General features: G+C 47.7%; 8 protein-coding genes across 8 annotated transcripts; 2 read left to right on the forward strand and 6 right to left on the reverse strand.

Moving 5' to 3' along the window:
• Positions 1-933: 933 nt before the first annotated feature.
• Positions 934-2,796, forward strand: N7517_005550 (multicopper oxidase; the record flags this gene model as incomplete). Its single annotated transcript, XM_056723280.1, has 1 exon — positions 934-2,796. The coding sequence occupies one exon, from the start codon at positions 934-936 to the stop codon at positions 2,794-2,796; it is 1,863 nt and encodes a 620-aa protein (XP_056579530.1).
• Positions 2,797-3,230: 434 nt separating this feature from the next.
• N7517_005551 (uncharacterized protein) lies at positions 3,231-4,184 on the reverse strand (the record flags this gene model as incomplete). Its single annotated transcript, XM_056723281.1, has 1 exon — positions 3,231-4,184. One exon carries the CDS (start codon positions 4,182-4,184, stop codon positions 3,231-3,233), a length of 954 nt encoding a protein of 317 aa, XP_056579531.1.
• Positions 4,185-6,704: 2,520 nt separating this feature from the next.
• N7517_005552 (uncharacterized protein) lies at positions 6,705-7,325 on the reverse strand (the record flags this gene model as incomplete). The annotated part of the gene is made up of 1 exon (XM_056723282.1): positions 6,705-7,325. One exon carries the CDS (start codon positions 7,323-7,325, stop codon positions 6,705-6,707), a length of 621 nt encoding a protein of 206 aa, XP_056579532.1.
• A 799-nt stretch (positions 7,326-8,124) lies between these two features.
• pex20 lies at positions 8,125-9,106 on the reverse strand (the record flags this gene model as incomplete). Its single annotated transcript, XM_056723283.1, has 2 exons — positions 8,125-8,937; positions 8,993-9,106. The coding sequence occupies 2 exons, from the start codon at positions 9,104-9,106 to the stop codon at positions 8,125-8,127; spliced, it is 927 nt and encodes a 308-aa protein (XP_056579533.1).
• Positions 9,107-9,441: 335 nt separating this feature from the next.
• Positions 9,442-10,722, forward strand: sec13 (GTPase-activating protein SEC13; the record flags this gene model as incomplete). Its single annotated transcript, XM_056723284.1, has 6 exons — positions 9,442-9,444; positions 9,516-9,560; positions 9,644-9,759; positions 9,821-9,851; positions 9,923-10,332; positions 10,398-10,722. The coding sequence occupies 6 exons, from the start codon at positions 9,442-9,444 to the stop codon at positions 10,720-10,722; spliced, it is 930 nt and encodes a 309-aa protein (XP_056579534.1).
• A 309-nt stretch (positions 10,723-11,031) lies between these two features.
• On the reverse strand, positions 11,032-12,296 carry N7517_005555 (uncharacterized protein; the record flags this gene model as incomplete). The annotated part of the gene is made up of 3 exons (XM_056723285.1): positions 11,032-11,531; positions 11,593-11,893; positions 11,949-12,296. 3 exons carry the CDS (start codon positions 12,294-12,296, stop codon positions 11,032-11,034), a joined length of 1,149 nt encoding a protein of 382 aa, XP_056579535.1.
• A 649-nt stretch (positions 12,297-12,945) lies between these two features.
• Positions 12,946-14,819, reverse strand: N7517_005556 (putative MFS myo-inositol transporter; the record flags this gene model as incomplete). Its single annotated transcript, XM_056723286.1, has 3 exons — positions 12,946-14,086; positions 14,196-14,492; positions 14,569-14,819. The coding sequence occupies 3 exons, from the start codon at positions 14,817-14,819 to the stop codon at positions 12,946-12,948; spliced, it is 1,689 nt and encodes a 562-aa protein (XP_056579536.1).
• Positions 14,820-15,171: 352 nt separating this feature from the next.
• Positions 15,172-17,892, reverse strand: N7517_005557 (putative AAA family ATPase GCN20; the record flags this gene model as incomplete). Its single annotated transcript, XM_056723287.1, has 8 exons — positions 15,172-15,523; positions 15,579-16,047; positions 16,101-16,187; positions 16,237-16,410; positions 16,464-16,767; positions 16,818-16,898; positions 16,952-17,674; positions 17,740-17,892. The coding sequence occupies 8 exons, from the start codon at positions 17,890-17,892 to the stop codon at positions 15,172-15,174; spliced, it is 2,343 nt and encodes a 780-aa protein (XP_056579537.1).
• Between the last annotated feature and the right edge of the window lie 1,849 nt (positions 17,893-19,741).

Consider the following 19,741-nt stretch of genomic DNA (forward strand, 5'->3'; position numbering starts at 1 on the left):
TCTATATTCATCTGGAAATCACGGACCTTACCAGTGGACACCGGAGCTCTGTTGGAACTCATAACGTGTATTTCCTTTTTCCATCCCCCCACTCTTGTGCTATTGTTCCAGTCCCTTCGGAGATTATCAGTATAGCGCGAAAATCCCAACATTTAGGGAGTCAACGCCAAGGACGAAGGAAAAGTTGAGAAGCAACGCCGGAATTGTGAAAATGACTCACAAACGTAATAGCTCCGAATATGGAAGACGGGAGAAGTGAAGTTGAAGGTATTGAGCTCCTAGTATTCCATGATAGATCTGATAACAGCAACTGCCTTTGATATCTTCATGTGATTATATTCTTCCTTTCACCTATTCTTTCACACTTTACTTCCTATCTTCTTACACTCCAACCTTCTTCTCTGCTTTTCTACAATAGTAATCATTTACTTGCAATTTCTCTCCAAGCTTCTTCGCTTGGTAGGGTTTTCTTGGCATGGACCCTTGGCAAGGGTGTCTCGGCAATGAAAACTTTTCCCACAGCTCGGAGTTAAGGAAAAGGGTAAAAGTGGACTAAGTGGATAACCAAGTGGACCCGGTAGAATATGATCGCGTGGTTGACATTTTTATCAATCAGTTCCGAGGTCTTGGCCATAATTTGTGCCAAATTTGTGACTGTGAAAAATAGCTCCTAGTCCCTTGATCAGATTAGGAAACAAGAGCCGGGTATCAATCAGACTCCACCACGCTAATTTAGTCCAACGCCTCTTGGACATCCTAGACATGAATTTGCCAAGTCGACCCATGTCGGAGAGGTCGGGAAATTAGATTGGACAGCAAGCGGGAAAAAAAAGGCCATGGGTGAGTACAATAACTATACCTTGGCCCAGGACCCAGGACAATTCCCCGAACAACTCCTCCTTTCTCTGGACAGTTTCTGTTCTGCACTTCGAAATGCGGAATTCCATTGCTCTGTTGGGAGCTTTCCAGCTCTTGTCGGGATGCTGCCAGGCAGTGACACACACATTTGACTGGAATGTGACATGGGTGATGGCAAATCCAGATGGCCTTGCTGAACGCAAAGTCATCGGTATCAATGATCAATGGCCTCTCCCAACCGTTGATGTGAACAAAGGGGACCGTGTGGTGGTCAACATGCACAACGGTCTCGGTGACAAAACCACATCAATTCACTGGCATGGAATGTACCAGAACGGCACCAATGACATGGATGGCCCTTCTATGGTCACGCAGTGTCCAGTGGTTCCAGGGTCAAGCATGACCTACAACTTCACGGTCAATCAGAACGGCACATATTGGTATCACTGTCACACGGATTACTGCTATCCTGACGGTTACCGAGCACCCTTCATCGTTCATGACGAGGAGTCCTACTTCTACGATGACTACGATGAAGAGATGGTCCTCACAATGACTGATTGGTACCATGACATGACCGAGGACATTGGACCTGACTTCATGTCCTTGTACAACCCTACTGGAGCCGAGCCTATCCCCAACTCCTTCTTGTTCAACAATTCGGTCAGTCAGAGCTATCCTGTTGAGGCCGGCAAGACCTACCTTCTTCGACTCATCAATATCGCTACCTTTGTGGGTCAATACTTCTGGATTGAAGATCACCAAATGCGCATTGTCGAAATTGATGGTATCTATGTCGATGAGACAGAAGCAGACATTTTGTACCTCTCTGCTGCTCAGCGTTACTCTGTCTTGGTTACGATGAAAAACTCCACCGAAAAGAATTACGGCATGGTTATGGTTGCCGATTCATCTCTTCTTGATTTGATCACTCCCGATCTTTTGCTCAATCAAACGAACTGGCTCGAGTATAACCCGAGTGCCCCTCACAACGAGATCACAATGCCCGTGGAGGAATCATCGGAGCTCTATCCTTTTGACGATTTGACCCTCGTGCCACATGACCGTGTCGAGCTGTATAAGAACCCTAAGCAGACCATCGAGCTCACTCTGGTCATGGACAATCTCGACAACGGCATGGGATACGGCCTGTTGAACGACCACAGCTACACCAAGCCCAAGGTCCCCACACTCTACACCGTCATGTCGGCCGGTGACCTCGCAACCGATGCGGCCGTGTACGGCGAGTATACTCAGTCCGTCGTTCTCGAGAAAGATGATGTTGTGGAGATTATTCTCAGCAACCAAGACTCGGGTACCCACCCCTTCCACTTGCACGGTCACGCATTCCAACTCTTGGATCGATTCCCATCGTACGGCGAGAACTTCTACGATTATGATGCTGGAACCGAATTCGCCACCTTTGACCCCTCCAATCACACCGAGTTCCCCGTCTATCCTGCACGTCGTGATACTTTTGTCCTTCCTCCCGGTGGATACTATGTCATCCGCTTCCTTGCTGACAACCCCGGTGTCTGGCTCTTCCACTGCCACATTGACTGGCACATGATGCAAGGTCTTGCGATGACGTTTATCGAGGCTCCTCGTGAGCTTCAAGATAACCTCGTCATTCCTGATGATCATATCAAGGTCTGTGAAGCTGCCGGTGTGCCCTACGAGGGCAATGCCGCTGCCAACACAGAGGACTACCTCAACCTAAAAGGAGAAAACAAGCCTCCCGGATTCATCCCAGATGGATTCACTGCCCGTGGAATCGTCGCTCTTGTATTCTCGTGCATTTGCGCAATCATGGGAATGGTCGCCATTTCGATTTATGGAATGTCCGGTCTGAAGTCCCCTGTGAGAAAGCCCGGTTCAGATGATAATACTTCCACGGAAATGGAGGTCACTGAGACCTCAAGGGCGTACCGGGATTAGAAACTTAGTTGTGGAGTTTGTAATTGGCTGTGATTGGAAAGAAGTTGCTATATACAGATCTGTACTTTAATTTCGTTATGCTGGATACTTGTCTGTTCAGATTTAAGTAAAAATATCAAACAAAGAATATCCAATTGAGTTCCAGGGCACCACGTCATATCGCCATGCCTCATATGAGTTCATGATGTACTTATCATGCTTTACTCCTGAGATGGGCTACAGGGCAAGAGTTGTGGTGAGCCTTTTCCAGTCTTACCTAAACAAGGTCTACGTTCGGCCCCAAGGCTGCGGAGCAAACTGGCATGTCAACAAAATTAAGTAGTATAAACCATGTAGGACTAAGAAATTCTCCCTATGTTTTCTACGGCCATCTTGGTATATATACAACTTCATGTAGCTGGATGTTATCCTAGACATATCCATCCAACGACTCTTTAGATTGTGCTGGCTGCAGAACTGATATAATTTGCCCCTGTGCGAACCTTGACCCCAGCTCTCCACCAATCCAGCCCAGAAACATCCTGGTCATTCTGGGTTGTGGCTTTTCCATAACCTTCCTTCTGCAAGAAAGGACTATCCAGAGACTTCCATTTCAATTTAGCAGTCGGCCGCACAAAATATAACAATCCCAATCGATCGAGGTGCGCCTGGTCTTTTGGTGGCGCTATAACTCGATGAAAGCCACTTTTTAGATACCCATTTGTGAGGAACTGGAGCGTATCGGCGATGTTGACAGCGACAGATCCAGCGGGAATCTTTAAATATTCCCAATCTTCATCTTTGGCCTGTTGCACTTGAAGTGCTGCTATTGGTTGCTGGAATAGGAACGTCATAGTGCCCTTGTCCGTGTGCCCACGGAAGTAAACATCGTCAAACGTCTTGTTTTCTTCTTGGGATCGAGCATGGTATAGCATATAGCGGATAGAGCTGTCACATTCATCTTCGTAGCGGTTGCCGTCTACGAACTGGTCCTCTGGTAGCTCGAGCATAGTCGCTAATATTCGGAGGAGCTTGAAGGAGACATTCTCGTGCATGAAGCGGGAGAATCTTTCAATCTCCGCTGAGTATCTTTTGATCAGATCCGGGTGTGATCGCTCGCTTTGGGGAATGAATTTGAAGATGCTGTAAAATTCCAGCGTGTCTTGCATCCCAGGGAAAAGATTTAGTGCTCCTAAGGGACGGTAGCCATTGTAACTACCATCTTCTAAGGGAGCACGATGTCTCAGTCGTTCTTCTTCAGGTAATTCAAAAAATGCCTTTGCAATAGCAAATTGGAGATCGATATCACCCTGTGACAGGCCAATGTTGGTGATATAGAAGAAGCCTTTCTCTGTCAATATCTCTCTATTTGGGGGAGGTCGTGTGAGCAATACCAACTTGGTGCACATATTGTTTGAATTTCTGTGCCAGTCTCTCTTTTCCTCCCGGACGATCATATTCAGAAAGATCGATAGTGACAATATTCGCATATTTCACTAGCAAATGTTAGTCTTCCAACCAATCACATAATATTTCTTACTCACGCGGGTGTTTTGTCTCGGGTGGATGCTCATATTTCGGCAAATTCATATTAAATCCGATTGAACTAGGCCACCAAGGAATCCAATTGAGACTTGCTTATTCCAAATCACGACATAGGAAGAAGAAATGAATCCGACTTTGCAGCATAATCCCCAAACAATTTAAGGTCGCCACTTCGTTAGTTTCCCCATAACTAGTGGATCATCAGTTCCACTCTGGAATAGTATTGTAATCGTGTCAATGTGATCTGCCATATTACAAACATCCATGTGGAGATCTACTCCATATATAACATACACAATCTCAATTTACTTTTTATTATTGGTAGATCCCGCTGGGGAGAGCTGCAGTGACACATGAAGGGTCTCCACACCGCCAGTCTGAGTTTATCAAGGAATATCTGATCGACTTGATTGTTGATCGAGCCAATCAAACCAACGTTGATTTCAGAAAATCCACTTATGTGATTTTTGTACAGCCTAGCTTTGTGGGGTTCATCCTTCAATCCACAATGGCTTACGAAAGGCAAGGCACATCTTGCTGAAGATTTGGTCCTATGTACCCAGGTTTTAGTCAACGCTGGGGTGCTGGAATGGTCTCAAAAATATCCATATACTACGTACTAATTACCTTGCAGGGAGGTAGTATATAAAAGACTTGTTAGTAAGTCTCATCTCTAGGCCTAACCACGCACCTAGGTATCATGTGAAGGCATATATATATATATATATATATATATATATAATCTTTTTTAAAAAAGGCTAATGACAGGGGAAGTACAAGTTAAACCACAAGTTTTGAGTAGAAAACAAACACTGTCCTAAGCAGTGCAGTAAGAGGGATCAGAGTCAGGTCCCAGGAGACTAGTAGAGCATCAGAAGAGCTACATATCTTATAATATCCCCCCACACCCACGCCAAGATGGCTCTCTGGTATAATATCGGTATAGGAATAAGCTTAAATCAATCTAGGCCACTTAGCAATGATTCTCGTATCGAAACTACTCAATGGCAATTGCCCGTCCATCACCGGTTACACCTTAACTCGCTATCTTATTATTTCTTAGATCAGGTTCTCAAAGGCACTATTCCTTGGATTTCCTCAATGCACTGTGGCAATAAGTATCCAGAACTCATAATCGGACCCGAGGCACCTCTAATTTAGATGGCAGATCTAGTTCGAAAATACTAATCTGGCGGATATAAATTTGACGATACTGAGTCGACAAAGAAAGAAATCAACCTCTAGCAGCAAATTACCAGCGATCTATTCCTATATGCGGCTACAGTAGTTGGGCGGGTGCGGCCCGGTGAGAAATGGCTGGCGCCCTTACGCCGCTGAGGGGCCGGCGTACTACGCAGCAGTATAGGTGCCAGCTGCCAAACCCCCATTTCTAGTAAATATTGAGAATTTCCATTGCTAGAAGATGACCCACAATGTTAAGAAGAAACGAAGCAACTACCTTGATTGGCTCATTGCCAGAGAGACTTCACCAAGCGGTGTACCTTATAGAGGAACAAATGGGTGAATTCCGAAAGATGATGATGTTGAATGTGAGGCGAAGAGGTGAGATACGACCACAACTACAAGAGGCAAGGCTTTCTTTATACATATGCAACCCGTGACTTCTCCATAGGCTCCGGGGTAGCCAAATTGTACCTATCTCCATATATTTCCGGTATTTAGCGCATCTTCAGCTAGAGAAGCGAGAGCGGCAGTCATACAAGGTCGATACTTCCGCACATTGACTGTTCCCTGGATGCGGTAATGGATAAATCAAACTGACTTCGAAAGATTTCAACTGCCTTTCTCCCTATCATGCTCGTGGCCGTATTTTCACCTTATCCTAAATACGAGTGAAATCGGGCCTGTCACTATTGATTTCTATTGTGCAAGAAAAAAAACTGGACCTGAACAGACAGGACCCAGGTGAAAGCAACAATGGCTTCCATCATCCTCGGGATCAGAAAAAAAAGGCAATGTTAGTGGAAGTAGCAAGTAGCCCAGCTGTTGAAGCATAGCCACTAACCTTATTTTTATTCTCAATGAACCTCCTTGGAAGTAGGGGACCGTTGAAATGTTTTCATAATCGTCAAGTAAGAAGAAACATCAACCATAGTAATGGAGAGTTACAGAACAATCATCTAATGTACAGCGGATTCTTAAAAAAGGACCAGGGTGGTATCAACCCATAACAAGCAAACCAAAAAAATGTAAAACTCCCTGACCAAACCGAAAGCAAAAAGTGACCAAACTTTGAGAGAATTGAAAGCAAAAATAGAAATATTCATTCAGCTTCCCATGAAGCAACTCGTAACCTCTCTTCAAGACGAACGGGGGCGTTGAGCCGACGGAGCTCCAACAGGCTCCTGTATCAACCAAGCCAGTCAGTGATAAAGCTTCTTGAGGATCTTTTTACGAAGTAGAGTACGAACCGAGCTGGCACGACGCTTGCGCCTGTTGCTTTCTCCAGCTCCGGGGTTAACAGTCTCAGAATAAGACTTATAGACCTCGCCCACGACGGAGATGGTGTTGTTTCGGCCACTCACCCGAATGCCCGCGTGAGCGCGGATGTTGATGGGCCGAGGATAGCCCATATCATCGTTAAGGGCATTTGCGCGATTCAGCGCAGCGATGATGACAGCCGCGACGGAGGTGAGGCGAGGAGATGTCTGGGCCTCGTGGTGAGTTGGATCAGTGGAAGAATCAGATCCAGGAGACGACACGGTAATAGTGTTTTCATCACCAGTTACAGTGATGGAGTTGTCAATGTAAATATTGATTGGGGAGGCCCACGGGTCGTCCATGTCGTGCTGATCGACGCTCATGACAGTTGTGCCACTGGGTCTGGTGACAGATAATGTGTATGGAGGCGGGGCTGTGCCTGGAGTGGAAGTAGAAGTAGAGGTAGGAGAGGTAGAGGTAGATATAGAAGAAACATTGCGATTTGCCCGGACTTCAGCGAGCTTATGTAGGTGATGTCGCAAAGAGTCTGATGGAGGCATCATTGTGAGGTTTATTCTAACGGTGTTTGTAGAGTGAAGTAGAGAAGTGTGGGTAGTGGGTTGCCTGGGTATTTAAGGTCGAGCGCTTGTCCGTTTGAATGGGCGCAAACAATAGGAAAGAGGACAATCAATAGACAATCAATAGACAGCCAATCAGAGGCCGATATGGGTCCATTGAGTTGCCTAATTGGGAATGTTCAATGGACTTCGATTGTTCTCAATAGGGATCACGTGATTGCTATTGTTCAAGGGGTATCAATAGAATAAAAACTATGTACCGGGTACCTACACTATAGTAGAAACTACCGTAGTCAAGAAGGTACCTATACATTCAGTACCATGGTTTCGCTAGTGTAGAAAATGCGCCTCCAATTCTCTTCCCAAAAAGCAAATCGGATCGCTGCGACGGTCCACAAGCCCCTGACTGTGGAGCAATCCTTCGTAGAGGGCATTTGTGTCACCATAACCAAACGGGCTGGATCCCAGATGATCGGATGTTCCTTCTTCGGTCGGTCGGGAATCTCTGATACCTACACCATCTGGGAAGGGGGCACGCCTGGTCAGGTTATTGGCTGGTCTTTCATAGGCGCAGGACATCAGACCCTACCGATAGGGTTGTTTGGCTCATTACTGCTCGACGGGATATCGGAACCAGTGTGGTCTGGGTGGGGTTGGCCCGGGTAGTATCGCCCACCTGGGTGAAGAGATTGCGCCGTCTGCAAATGATCATTAGCAAGGACAACGGCCCTTGTAGATTATCCGAGTTATACCGGTGTTTCTGTCGCGTCCGACATCCAAACCGTTACGGGTTGGTACTGACTTCGCGGAAATCATCTCCTTCAACTTCCACCTCGCGATCTCGAATCCGACGCATCAAAGCTAGGAAATTGCTTTGTTGGAATTTCTGGCTTTGTTCGTTGCGCACGCTGTCAAGCAGTTGCCCTGCTGTCCGTGCAAGTTCATCTGCATCTCGACTCCGTGTTTGTGGATCCTGCTTGTCACTTTGGGGAATAAGGTCCGATCCGAGTCGAATCTGCTCCTGGTTGACCGGCACGGAAACGTCGACTTCGTTGATCTCCTGCAAGTTCTTCTGGGTATCTTGCTGCGCAAGCTCGGCTCCTTGCAACTCCATATCCACCCGTGCCTGATCAAAGGCAGCCTCAAAGGCGGATTCATCGAATTGCTGGGTGTGATTTTGTTGCTGGGGCTGCATCTGATTCATGGAGGACCCATACATCTGGTAGCCTGGCGCAAAAGATGGCTGATAGGCACCATGCATTTGCGGGTTTTGCTGGGCCTGGGACATAGGCCCTCGTTGTTGGGTCATGAATTCAGTGTGCCATCCGCCATGTGTCGTCGCTGGTGCAATATTTGGTCTTTGTAGTTGCGCTACAGGATGCGAGGGCCCTGAAATTTGCAGGTTCTGGAAGTCCGCTGCCCAACCGGCGTTGCCTGCACTGTGTGCGGCTTGGTGGTGTACTGCGGCATGATGTAATGGTGCTCCAAAATTGGCAGGATGTTGCAAGTTAGGCAATGCAGGGCCGGCGAGGTTGCCTTCGAATGCGGCGAACTCTGGGTCGAGTATTCCTTCTTGGGGGTTCTGGGATCGGAAACCCTGGAGTATGTTGTTAGTATGGTTGTAACTATATGATATCCAAGGCGCTACTAACCTGCACAGGCGATTGACGTGAAGTCAACCGGTCTTGCTGAAGGGTCCGATCAACAGATGTATGCTTCTGGAAGTTCTGAAGGGCGTTCGACGGCCCGCACAGCGCATCAGCCATAATGATGCTTAGATCGACCAAAGTTGAGCGAGAAGTGTGATAGCGCGATTATGTTGGTCTTCAGATCTCTCAGTAATCAGTTGCCAGCACAAATTACAGAAATCATAGAAATGAAAGGTGTTGGACTGCATAAGAGACTCCACGCCACTCCTCCCGTGGGGTTGCCGACGGCCGAGGCTCATCACGTGCATAGATCCAGGTAACGTGACCAAGCGCTAAGCACACGATAAGATACGGGAAGGGCCAGGTTGTTTGGCTGAAAGGGAGAGAGAGCTGCTCCGACTCCCCGCGCTTTCACAGCTGTCAAATTTATTGTTTGCTTTCTTTATTCCAACATGGTAATTGCTATTCAGCTACCTGGATTTGAGCTTGTTTCTCAATCCCATCGCTAACAGCTTCAACCCTCCAGGCGACCCCTCAGGTGATCTCGAATTCCGGACACGAAGAGATGATTGTATGTGCTAGGATATGAACTACAATTGGTGGTCTATGCGGTTACACAATGTACTGAAGCTAACTGAGCTATGTGAAATATAGCACGATGCTGGCTTGGACTATTACGGCCGCCGGTTGGCCACATGTTCGTCCGACAAAACGATAAAGATCTTTGAGATTGAGGGAGAATCACACCGACTGGTCGAGACGCTGAAGGGGTAAGCTGGTCTTTTTAATGTATGCAATTAAAACCTGGTCATTGACATGGGTATCTGATAGCCACGAGGGCGCTGTGTGGTGTGTCGCATGGGTGAGTGATACCCCAAAACATCAGCCAGTGTAGCGCGCAATTCGACTGACCATGCGATTCTCTTGCTCTAGGCTCATCCTAAATTCGGCACAATTCTAGCCTCATCTTCCTACGATGGCAAGGTTCTGATCTGGCGGGAACAGCCCCAGAATGCGACCTCACCCTCCGGTGGTAGCACATGGACCAAGGTCTTCGATTTCTCCCTTCACACGGCCTCCGTGAACATGGTCTCCTGGGCTCCCCATGAGAGCGGATGTCTTCTTGCCTGCGCTTCGTCTGACGGCCATGTCAGCGTGCTCGAGTTCCGTGACAACAACTGGACCCACCAGACTTTCCATGCCCACGGAATGGGCGTCAACTCTATCAGCTGGGCACCCGCGGCCTCTGCTGGTAGCCTCATCAGCTCTGTCCCCGGACCCGGCCAACAGCGCCGGTTTGTTACCGGTGGCAGTGACAACCTGATCAAGATCTGGGAGTACAAGTATGTTGATTGATGGACCTTGCCAAACATACAGCTATGACGTGAACTGACTCGATGCTCTTTAGTTTGGAGTCCAAATCGTACAACCTCACTCAAACCCTCGAGGGACACTCAGACTGGGTCCGTGATGTGGCTTGGTCCCCGAGCATCCTCTCCAAGTCCTACATCGCCTCCGCCGCGCAAGACAAGACCGTTCGCATTTGGACCTCCGATGCTTCCAACCCAGGCCAGTGGTCCAGCCAAACACTGGAGTTTGACACTGTTCTGTGGCGCGTTAGCTGGAGTCTCAGCGGCAACATCCTTGCCGTCAGCGGGGGTGATAACAAGGTCAGTTTGTGGAAGGAGAACCTCAAGGGGGAATGGGAGAAGGTCAAAGATATCGAAGAGTAGTGGCTGTTTTAATTTCTATGTGTCATCTATTCCCTTCCTCAACGCATAATTTTTTTCTATCCAAAAGCTACATTGCTTGTTACCATAAATATTGATTCCACTGCGAGAATCCTATGTCAATTTCCAGCGCTTTGGGCGAGCTTGGTCTGTTTCATTCCCTATATCGTCCACCGCTCAGCTCGCAGACAAAAAGAAAAACACAAAACAAAGAAAAATACAAAAGGAAGGCAAACGAAAAGGAAAGCGTAAAAGACACCGGACGTGATCACACGTCCCAGAAGATGAATGGGCCTTTGGCCTCTGGTTCCTTCATATCCACCCATCGTCCCAGCATAATGCGGCCACCGGGAATGATGATAGCCTCATACCCATGGATCCAGCCCTCACCATCCACCCCATAGGAGGGGGCATTTCCTCTTCTTCATCATCTGCCTCAACGATGGTGAAGCAAATCCGGGCCCATCCCCCAAAGCCACCATGGGGGACAGCAATCTCTTCGGTAAACCCGAACACATAGTTCCCTGCCTCATAGGCGCCCGCATAGGCTCTCTGCCTGCCATCGAAATATGTCCGCATAGTGTCCGGGCCACCAGCGAGAGGGATGAGCTTGCTGCATTGCTCAGGCCAGAACTGTTCATAGGAGGGTTCAAGGTCAAGGGTCTTGACATATGTTAACATGGTCATCGCAGCCTTCCAAGCAACTCGCCATCCACTCACCATTACGTCGATTGAGTCGCCATGTGTCTCAAGATCAGCACATGTCTGGCGCTCGTTGATCCTTTGCAGGTCTGATAGCGGATGCATGCATGCTAATCAGAAATTGATGTCAGCTTGGGCTAATTTATATCTTCTTTCTGTCGTTATACTCACAGTAGTATCCTAGCCACGATGGGCTTAGTTTGGACACCTCGGTTGGATTATCCTTTCGCGTCTTGGGCTTCATCTCTTCAGGCAGCCCAGAGAAGGATTCTTGGTAGGTAAGCTCAGATGTGTTCAAAAAGTGACGTTGCCAGAAATTGCGCAAGTTCAGCAGTTTGGCGAGATCAAGGTCATCGTGGTCGATGAATGCCTCGCCCACCCTTTCTGCATATGAGTAGACTTGTTTGATGTCGTAGTCGGTTCGACGACAAGGTTCGGTGATGGTTAGGTCGAGAGCAAATGAAGTTAGGCACTATTAGTGGCAAATTAGTGCATGTCCAGTCCATTATTCGACGAAACGCGCGTACCAACTGGAGAGCATAAAAGAGCGGCGATGAAGTTCTTCCTTTTTGAAACTCGCTTAGGAAATCTACCCCCCTCAGGGTCTCACGGATGCGTTGCAGGGTCTTTGATGTCTCTCCAAGGGCAATGGGTAGTTTCAGAGATTCCTCGAGCATAGTCTGCATGACCTCCATCCAGAGGTATTGACGATCATATTCTTTCTCTTTGAATTGGATTGGAGCGCTCAACACAATGGCGCGGATCTGGTATTCGAACATCAACTCCCTGGAAGGTCTTCCGGGGGCCAAGTCGTAGTGTTTAGCAAAGCGAGCTCGCCAGATGGCGGACTCGTATTCGAAGACCTTGGCCCACATCTCTTTGCAAGATTGGGAGAGATGGAGAACATCACGATCGCTGGGCAGACAACATGCAATCTCCTGGAGAATCTGTTGATTTGAAAATATCAATTGCTGCAATCTACATTGTAGAATACGGACATATACTTGCCTCGTTCGGGAGCTCAAGGAGTCGGCTGCGAGCACTTTGCATGGCAGTTGAAGCAGAGTGTACGAGGTTGTTGTTCGACATGGCTTTGTCTGTTGTATACATAGTTCAGTATGCAAGTGCACAGTTCGAAGGGTCAATATGAGACAGAAGAGGTAAAGTGCGAAGAGGTAGGACTGAAGAAGAGGCGGTAAAAGTTCGATTTGTGCATTCACAAGTCCTTGAAACGATCGTTTACTGACTTGTCCTTGAGACAATCGGTTATTAAATGTGTGATGCCATATTACGGATTCTTCAATCGTTGAATTGTTAGGGCTGATGATTGTTTGCAATCGGCCAGATTATGAGAGACTACTCAGCGTGGCCAATGAGGTTCCTCTCAGATCTGACAATAGGACAAAGAGAAATCAAGAGAAACAAGGAACTGCTCTGTTCAAATTGAACCTCTTCATGGGACCAAATGAAATACGTGCCTCACAATATTGATGAATTTTGTTTACATGCTAGGTATATAGTAGGTTATATGTGTCGGGAGATACGGCGTCGCTGTAGGCTTTCTCTCACTCCCCAGCCATTTGCTAACAGACCCTTGACTTCCTCGAGGCTTAATCCACTCATCTCAGGGTAAATCGCCCATACAGCAACCCACCCGACCACACAAACAAGTGCATAGAGAGCAAACGTCCATGAGGGTGAGATCCATTGCATCATAGGCAGGAACGTAAGACCGATGATAAAATTCGATCCCCAGTTGGTTGCAGTGGCCAGTCCTGACCCCAGAGAACGTACATTCAGAGGGAAGAGTTCAGACTGCTGCCAGGGGACATTGCCGAGTCCGAGGGCATATGCTGCGGTATACACAGTAAGACAGACCAAAATGGCAATAGGCACAAGAGAACTAGGGCTATCGTCGTTTTCTTGAGGGCCAGTTGGAGGTTCTGAATTCCATTTGCCGTCCATTGACGAAAACGAAAAGGCACAGACGACCAGACCAACGACCATGACAGGGATTGAATACAGAAGAATGCGCCGGCGACCGATCCTGTCAATCAGCACAAATGCAAGCAGCGTGAAGACGAAGTTCGTCATAGCCACCGAGAGTGATGTCAGTGTCGGTGAGGAGAACGAAAGGGAGGAGAAGATGGTTGCCGAAAAATACATCAGACTGTTAAATCCGCAGAGCTGCTGGACCGCCTGGAGCATCATTGCTATTATCAACGCTCTTCTGTTTCCGCCATGCAATAACTGCTGGCCCCGTTGAATAGTATCATGTAACCACTGGGGTTTTGTGCCGCGAGACTTGGGTTGTCCCATCTCCGATGCCTCTTGGATGATTTCCCCATTGATATTGCGCAAGACACGATCCACCACCTGGTCACACCCAGGGCAATCCTGATATATCTTGGTCAGGACATTCTTCGCCCGGGCATCGAATCCAGCCTGGACCAGCCATCGAGGCGTCTCTGGTAGTAGAGCGAGAATAGCAAGCTGGACAAAAGCTGGGAATGCTCCAATTCCCACAATCCACCGCCAGCCTCCAGTTGTACTGGAAAACAGCCACCCAACGATGTATGCCACCACCTGGCCACCGGTGACGAACAGACAAAGGATCGTGACAAGTCTTCCTCTTGCGTGCGAAGGAGCCAACTCGGAGATATACCTGGAGAAATTTCCCAGCATGTTAGCCATCAACTTTCTCATAATCAAACTTCTGCCACGACTTAGGGTTCATAGCCCCCTCCCCGCCTGACACGCCACGGCCAACCTACAATGGTGTCACTGCACTTGCGCTACCAACAGCAAGACCAACAACGCTGCGTCCAAGAATCATGCCCCAAACATGGCTTGTAAAGGCCTGTACCAAAGCTCCAAGTGCAAACAATATATCTGCGCCAAGTATGACCTTCCGACGACCAAACTTGTCCGCCAGCACTCCAGTGAACGGACTCGCGACTAATGCAAACAGACTAGTACAGGATGTGATGAGGCTTTTATCGAGTGTTGTTAATGACCGATCCGAAAGATCTGACCCGATGGTCACCAAAGTTGACGAGATAACACCTGTGCTGGAAGTTCCGACGATTGTTAGTGAACCAGAGGATCAATGGAGCAGCATGACGTGTTTGATAGGAGCTAGCATACTCATATCCGAATAGTAGACCGCTTATCCCAGCGGAGAAGGTCAATGCCCATATAAACCAGCCTCCGGAGTATTCCAGCTCAGAGGCCAGGCTCTCGTCGTGATCATTGTTGTCATGGTCTGAAGAGGCGTGGGTTGAGGCGAGCAAAGGGGCATGGGGACCTGATTGGTCTTGCTCATCTACACCGGTCATATCTTCGCGCTCTTCCAGCTCTAGCCCTGAGGTATCATCTGGATTTATCCCCTGGGGCATCTGAGATGGTAAAGTGACGTCTGGGGTTGATCGCGATAAGCCGATAAGAAGGCCCGCTCAAAGCCCGGAGCGGAACTCGAATTCCGCACGCCGATGGGGTTCAGTTTGTTGTAAACAAGGAAGAGTAAAGAAACAAGGAATAGGACTGGAATCCTATGACCTGGGTGACAATGGCTTCATATATATGCAATGGGTGGAATGAATGCCTAATATATCAGGCAGAGAACATACTGGGCTAACTAACTAGTCAACTACATAATACAAGAAACAACAATAATAGTCATAATGTAGATTCATGCAGGATATTCATAGTTTTTACGGCATTAATCTGTACATGTATAGCCCTACTACCTTAGTGTTTAGCCACAACACCGGCAGCATCAGCCTGTGCGCTGATCTTCTTCTTGTAGGCGTTGACGGTGCCGTCGAACTTGGTAACAGTACCGCCATCGCAAACCCAGAGACTGGTGCAGACACTCTGCAACATGGTCACATCGTGGGAAACCATCACCACACCGCCCTCGAACACCCGGAGTGCATCCGCCAGCGCATCCATACCCTCGATATCCAAGTGATTGGAAGGTTCGTCAAGAACGAGGATATGAGGGTTGGTCAAGGACAAGCAAGCAAATGCAACACGAGATTTCTGACCTCCGGACAGGAGTTCCATGCGTTGAAGACCGGTTGTACCAGTAATACCAAACCTATAAGATGAGAATTAGTCAATGCAGTGGATACGAGTGGTTTGAATAAACTTACGCTCCCAGGTGCCGTCGGTACTCCTCGTCTGTTCTACCGGGGTATGTCTTGGTCATGAAGCCGACTGCACTGGTAGTCATGTCCAAAGCATCGACGTGATGTTGGGCGAAGAATCCAATGCGCAGTCTCGAGTTTGTGGAGATGATTCCGCTTGTAGGCTCAAGCTGGTTAGTGAGTAGTTTCAGGACGGTAGTCTTACCAGCACCGTTAGGTCCGACAATTCCGATACGCGAATCAAGTTGAACATCCAGGTCGACATCCTTAAGAAGAGGCTTGTCCTTGGTGTAGCCGAAGCAAACTTCGGACATCTGGACAATAGGTGGTGAAAGTTTCTCGACTCCGGGGAATGCAAAGTGCACGGTGTACTCGGCCTCTGGGGCTTCAAGAACTGGCATGCGCTCAAGCTTCTTGATTCTCGATTGTGCCTCGGAGGACTTCGCAGCATTGTATCGGAACTTATCAATGAATGCTGATGGCGATCGTTAACACGGCCCCTATGATAATATAAAGGGGGTGACAAACCTTGCAAGTGTGCTCTCTCGCCCAGTTGCTTCTCGTATTCGCGCTTAGCGGTCTTCCGGCGCTCCTCTTTGGTTGCGTAGAAGGATTCTACAAACTGTTAGAACCATCAATAGTCTTGAGATTTCATATGACTTACCGAAGTTAGCACCTCTGTAGTAGTCCAACCTCTCGGAGTGCTGGTGGATAATATCCGTGGCGACTTCGTTCAGGAATGCACGATCGTGAGAAACGACGAGGACTGTGCTAGGGTATCCCTGAAGGTAATTGGAAAGGAAAGTGATTGATGGAACATCCAACATGTTAGACGGTTCTGTTAAAATGTTAGTAGGTTGCTTGTGGAATAAGGAGTCCAATGGCACATACCGTCGAGCAAAAGCAAATCGGGCTCGCAGAATAGAGCTCGTGCGAGAGACAAACGCATTCTCCAACCTCCAGAGAAGGTCTTGGTGGCGTACTGCTGGCGCTCTTGGGAGAAACCAAGACCAGCCAAAATACTGGCCGCACGGGATTCGGCCTTATCAGACTCCATTTCTGAAAGTTTTCCGTGAATATCGCTCAACGTGATATCCAGGCCCTCTCGCTCCTCATCGAGTCTAGCAGCATCCTTCGAAGTATCCGCCAATGAAGATCTTTCTTCTTCGATTTCTGCCAGTTGTTTCGAGATTTTCTATGGTCATCAGTGAATATCCTGCTGTGGTATCTTGTGACTTGACTAACCACTTGCTCCCCGAGAAGATGTTTCCGCCACACATCAGCATCCAACACTGCTTGCAAAGCTGGTGTATCATCACCAGTAATCTACGATAGATATCAGTAACAAAAAAAGCAACCGAGCTGTGATGGGAACATACCTCTTGCTCAACGTGAAGAATAGAAACGTGAGTGGGAATCGGGATTTCTCTGCGACTCAAAGCACGCAAAAGTGTCGATTTACCGATACCGTTCTGACCAACAAGACCGTAACGACGACCATAAGCGAGTGTGAAGGCAGCATCTGTAAGAATGCGCAGGCCACTAATCGAGATATCGATGTTGTCCAACTTGATGTCCTTACTCTTGGCTTGGGAATCCGATCCCAATTGAAGAGGGTTGACAGCCATGAAGAACTCCTCGTAGGACATGGCCTCATCCGGCTGGTTGAGCAGACGGGACGCCTCGTAGGTCACGTTCTTCATGGACTTCTTGTCCTGCTTGGCGCGAATCTTGCGCTCGGCCTTCTCGAGCTTCTTCTTGTCCACCTTGGACTCCATCTTTCTGGCATTGGCAGATTCCAAATCGACGGTGTTTCCAGTCAGACCCAATGTAGAAGACATGTTCCTCTGTGCGCCGACATTGATAGTCTGTTCAAGCTTCTTGGCCTTGAAGGGCATTTGCCTCTGCTCTGGGTCGCCATCGGAAGAGCCCAGCGTGGTGATGAACCTCGCGACCAAGTTGCCGATCGCATCGTAGTTTTGCGGGGAGAAATCTCCCGAAGCGGAGACCAGGAGCTCGATCACGGAGTCGGCGGCCTCTGCCAAGGGGGACTGGCCACTGGCATCGTCGACGTAGAGGTTTGCGGCATGGGTCAAGTAGCCCTGTCGAATAGTCAGTGTCGATCAACTTACAATTCACCACCGCGCATGTGTGCGGAGATACTTACTACTGAGTATTCGGTGATGATTTGGTCGAGGCCAGGGATCTGGGATTGGAGTTCAGACTCCATTTTGCCAGACTCGAGATGACGTGCGTCACGTCGAGATTCAGGAAGCTTCGGCGTCAAGAGTTTGTGGAGTTCTGGAATCGAGGTCCCCATCGTGAATAGTGGCGGATTTTTGGATGTGTGTTATCGATAAGATCACATGACAAGTGTTTATCGTCAAGAAATAGCTGCCCAGGTGGAAGCAAATCCTGTCTTTTAGGATAATGCGAAGGTGTGCCAGATAATAAATATCAGCTAGAGTAGAATTTGTTCCTACGCTTCAAAGGATGCTAAACTAAATGAGAGGTTGCTAGGTGGTTGTTCCTTGCCATATATTTGCGGGTACTATACCAAAATATAAGCAATTTCTCTCATCTCGACAGGGAACTATATGATTGTAGCTTTGCTTTGAAGAATTGACCAACAATGGAGGCTGCTGACAGCCGCAAGTCGAATAAAAATGCTATTTAAGAGAGATGGCTGGTTGTGTATTGCTAATCCCGGCATGAAGTTGTTGAAGACGAGGCATCTATCATATATATATTAGCGAGCATATATCCATGGATGGCAGCATTGAGATACTATTCCTGGGAGATAGTTGTCGAGATCTGGTTTTATCAATGTGAAGCTTTTCAGAAAGTGTGGGCCATTGGTATTATGTTAGCACATTCATCCATCGGCCTAGGAATATCTTCGAATCCGTAAAGCCACATGTGTACACCGTACTCCGTACTCTTTATGGGAGACGACAAGAACTCTTGATATGCTTCAATGTCCTCCGGGTAATCTAGTCAAAATCAAAAAAATTCAAATCCGAGCCTTTGCGAAAGAGAAGTGGTTGCCGAGGTGAATTAACCTCGCTTCGGCAGGTTCCCAACCGACTAGTTAATTGAGTGCAGATAGTCAAGTTTTGAATCACATTTGTGATAGACTTGCGGGAAACAAGCATCAGATCACCTGAATGTCACACAGCCCCAATGTTTGAGAAGTCTCTCAGTGACAGACCTAGGAAGTAGACGTAGCATAATGATCGACCTCAGCTCCGGCCGTCTCCCCGGTCCGTTGATAAGCGAGGTTCCATGGATTGCAATGAGCATAAGCAGCACGCCTATCTGACCGCTCGTCTCCAAAGATGTTTCGGTTACCCCCATACGGAGTACAGTTGATATCAATAGACATAGACGGTGAAGCGAAAGAGGTGGCCTGACTAGTGTACTCTGCATCGACAACTGGACTCTGACAAAATCACCTAAATTAGATAGTTTTGCAGGCTGCAGGGTGTTTCATAAGCAGTTTCATGTTCGGAGAAGTTGCATTAGACCAGTAATTAATAAAATGAAATATGAACAGCACAAAGGTAATTAATTATCAACTGCCTGATATTATTCAAGTTTGGAAGCTGGAAACTAGAAGCTCTTCCAACCCCTGTAATCACACTTATCACACGAAAGTCGGAAATTGCAAAGCACGGGCTTGCAAAATGTGCCGAGACTCCAAGGGCCGAGACTTCAGCTCCCAGGCTAAAGTTACTATCTTTGTTTATTTTTCAGAAATCAAGAACTATTCGACCAGAACATTTCATCAAACAGTGCAGGGAAGATCTTGTTCGGGTCTGCAGGTGCACGGCAGCCAACACCGATATAACGGGTGCCGGCATGTGAGAATAAACAAATTAAAGTATTGGCTTATAGTTACCGATGAACGGTTGGAACACATGGCAAGACCTAATACGATCAACTATAGCGAGTAACTTTGTCCGTACATATAATGTTCCATATATTGACCTTCCAAACTGAATGATTGGATATGCCGATCGCTACGGAGTACAAGCTTGGGGATCAGCCTAAATTAACTTTTTAAGTGAGGAAAACGATATAAAAATAAATAAATAAAGATCTTGAAACACAATTTGCTTGGTCCCCCGCTCCTTGATACGCTATTGACGGTTTAACTGCCAACAAAA

This window comes from Penicillium concentricum, assembly GCF_028827145.1.
Source record: "Penicillium concentricum strain IBT 3081 chromosome Unknown utg000002l_segment0_segment0, whole genome shotgun sequence".
Classification (NCBI taxonomy): domain Eukaryota; kingdom Fungi; phylum Ascomycota; class Eurotiomycetes; order Eurotiales; family Aspergillaceae; genus Penicillium; species Penicillium concentricum.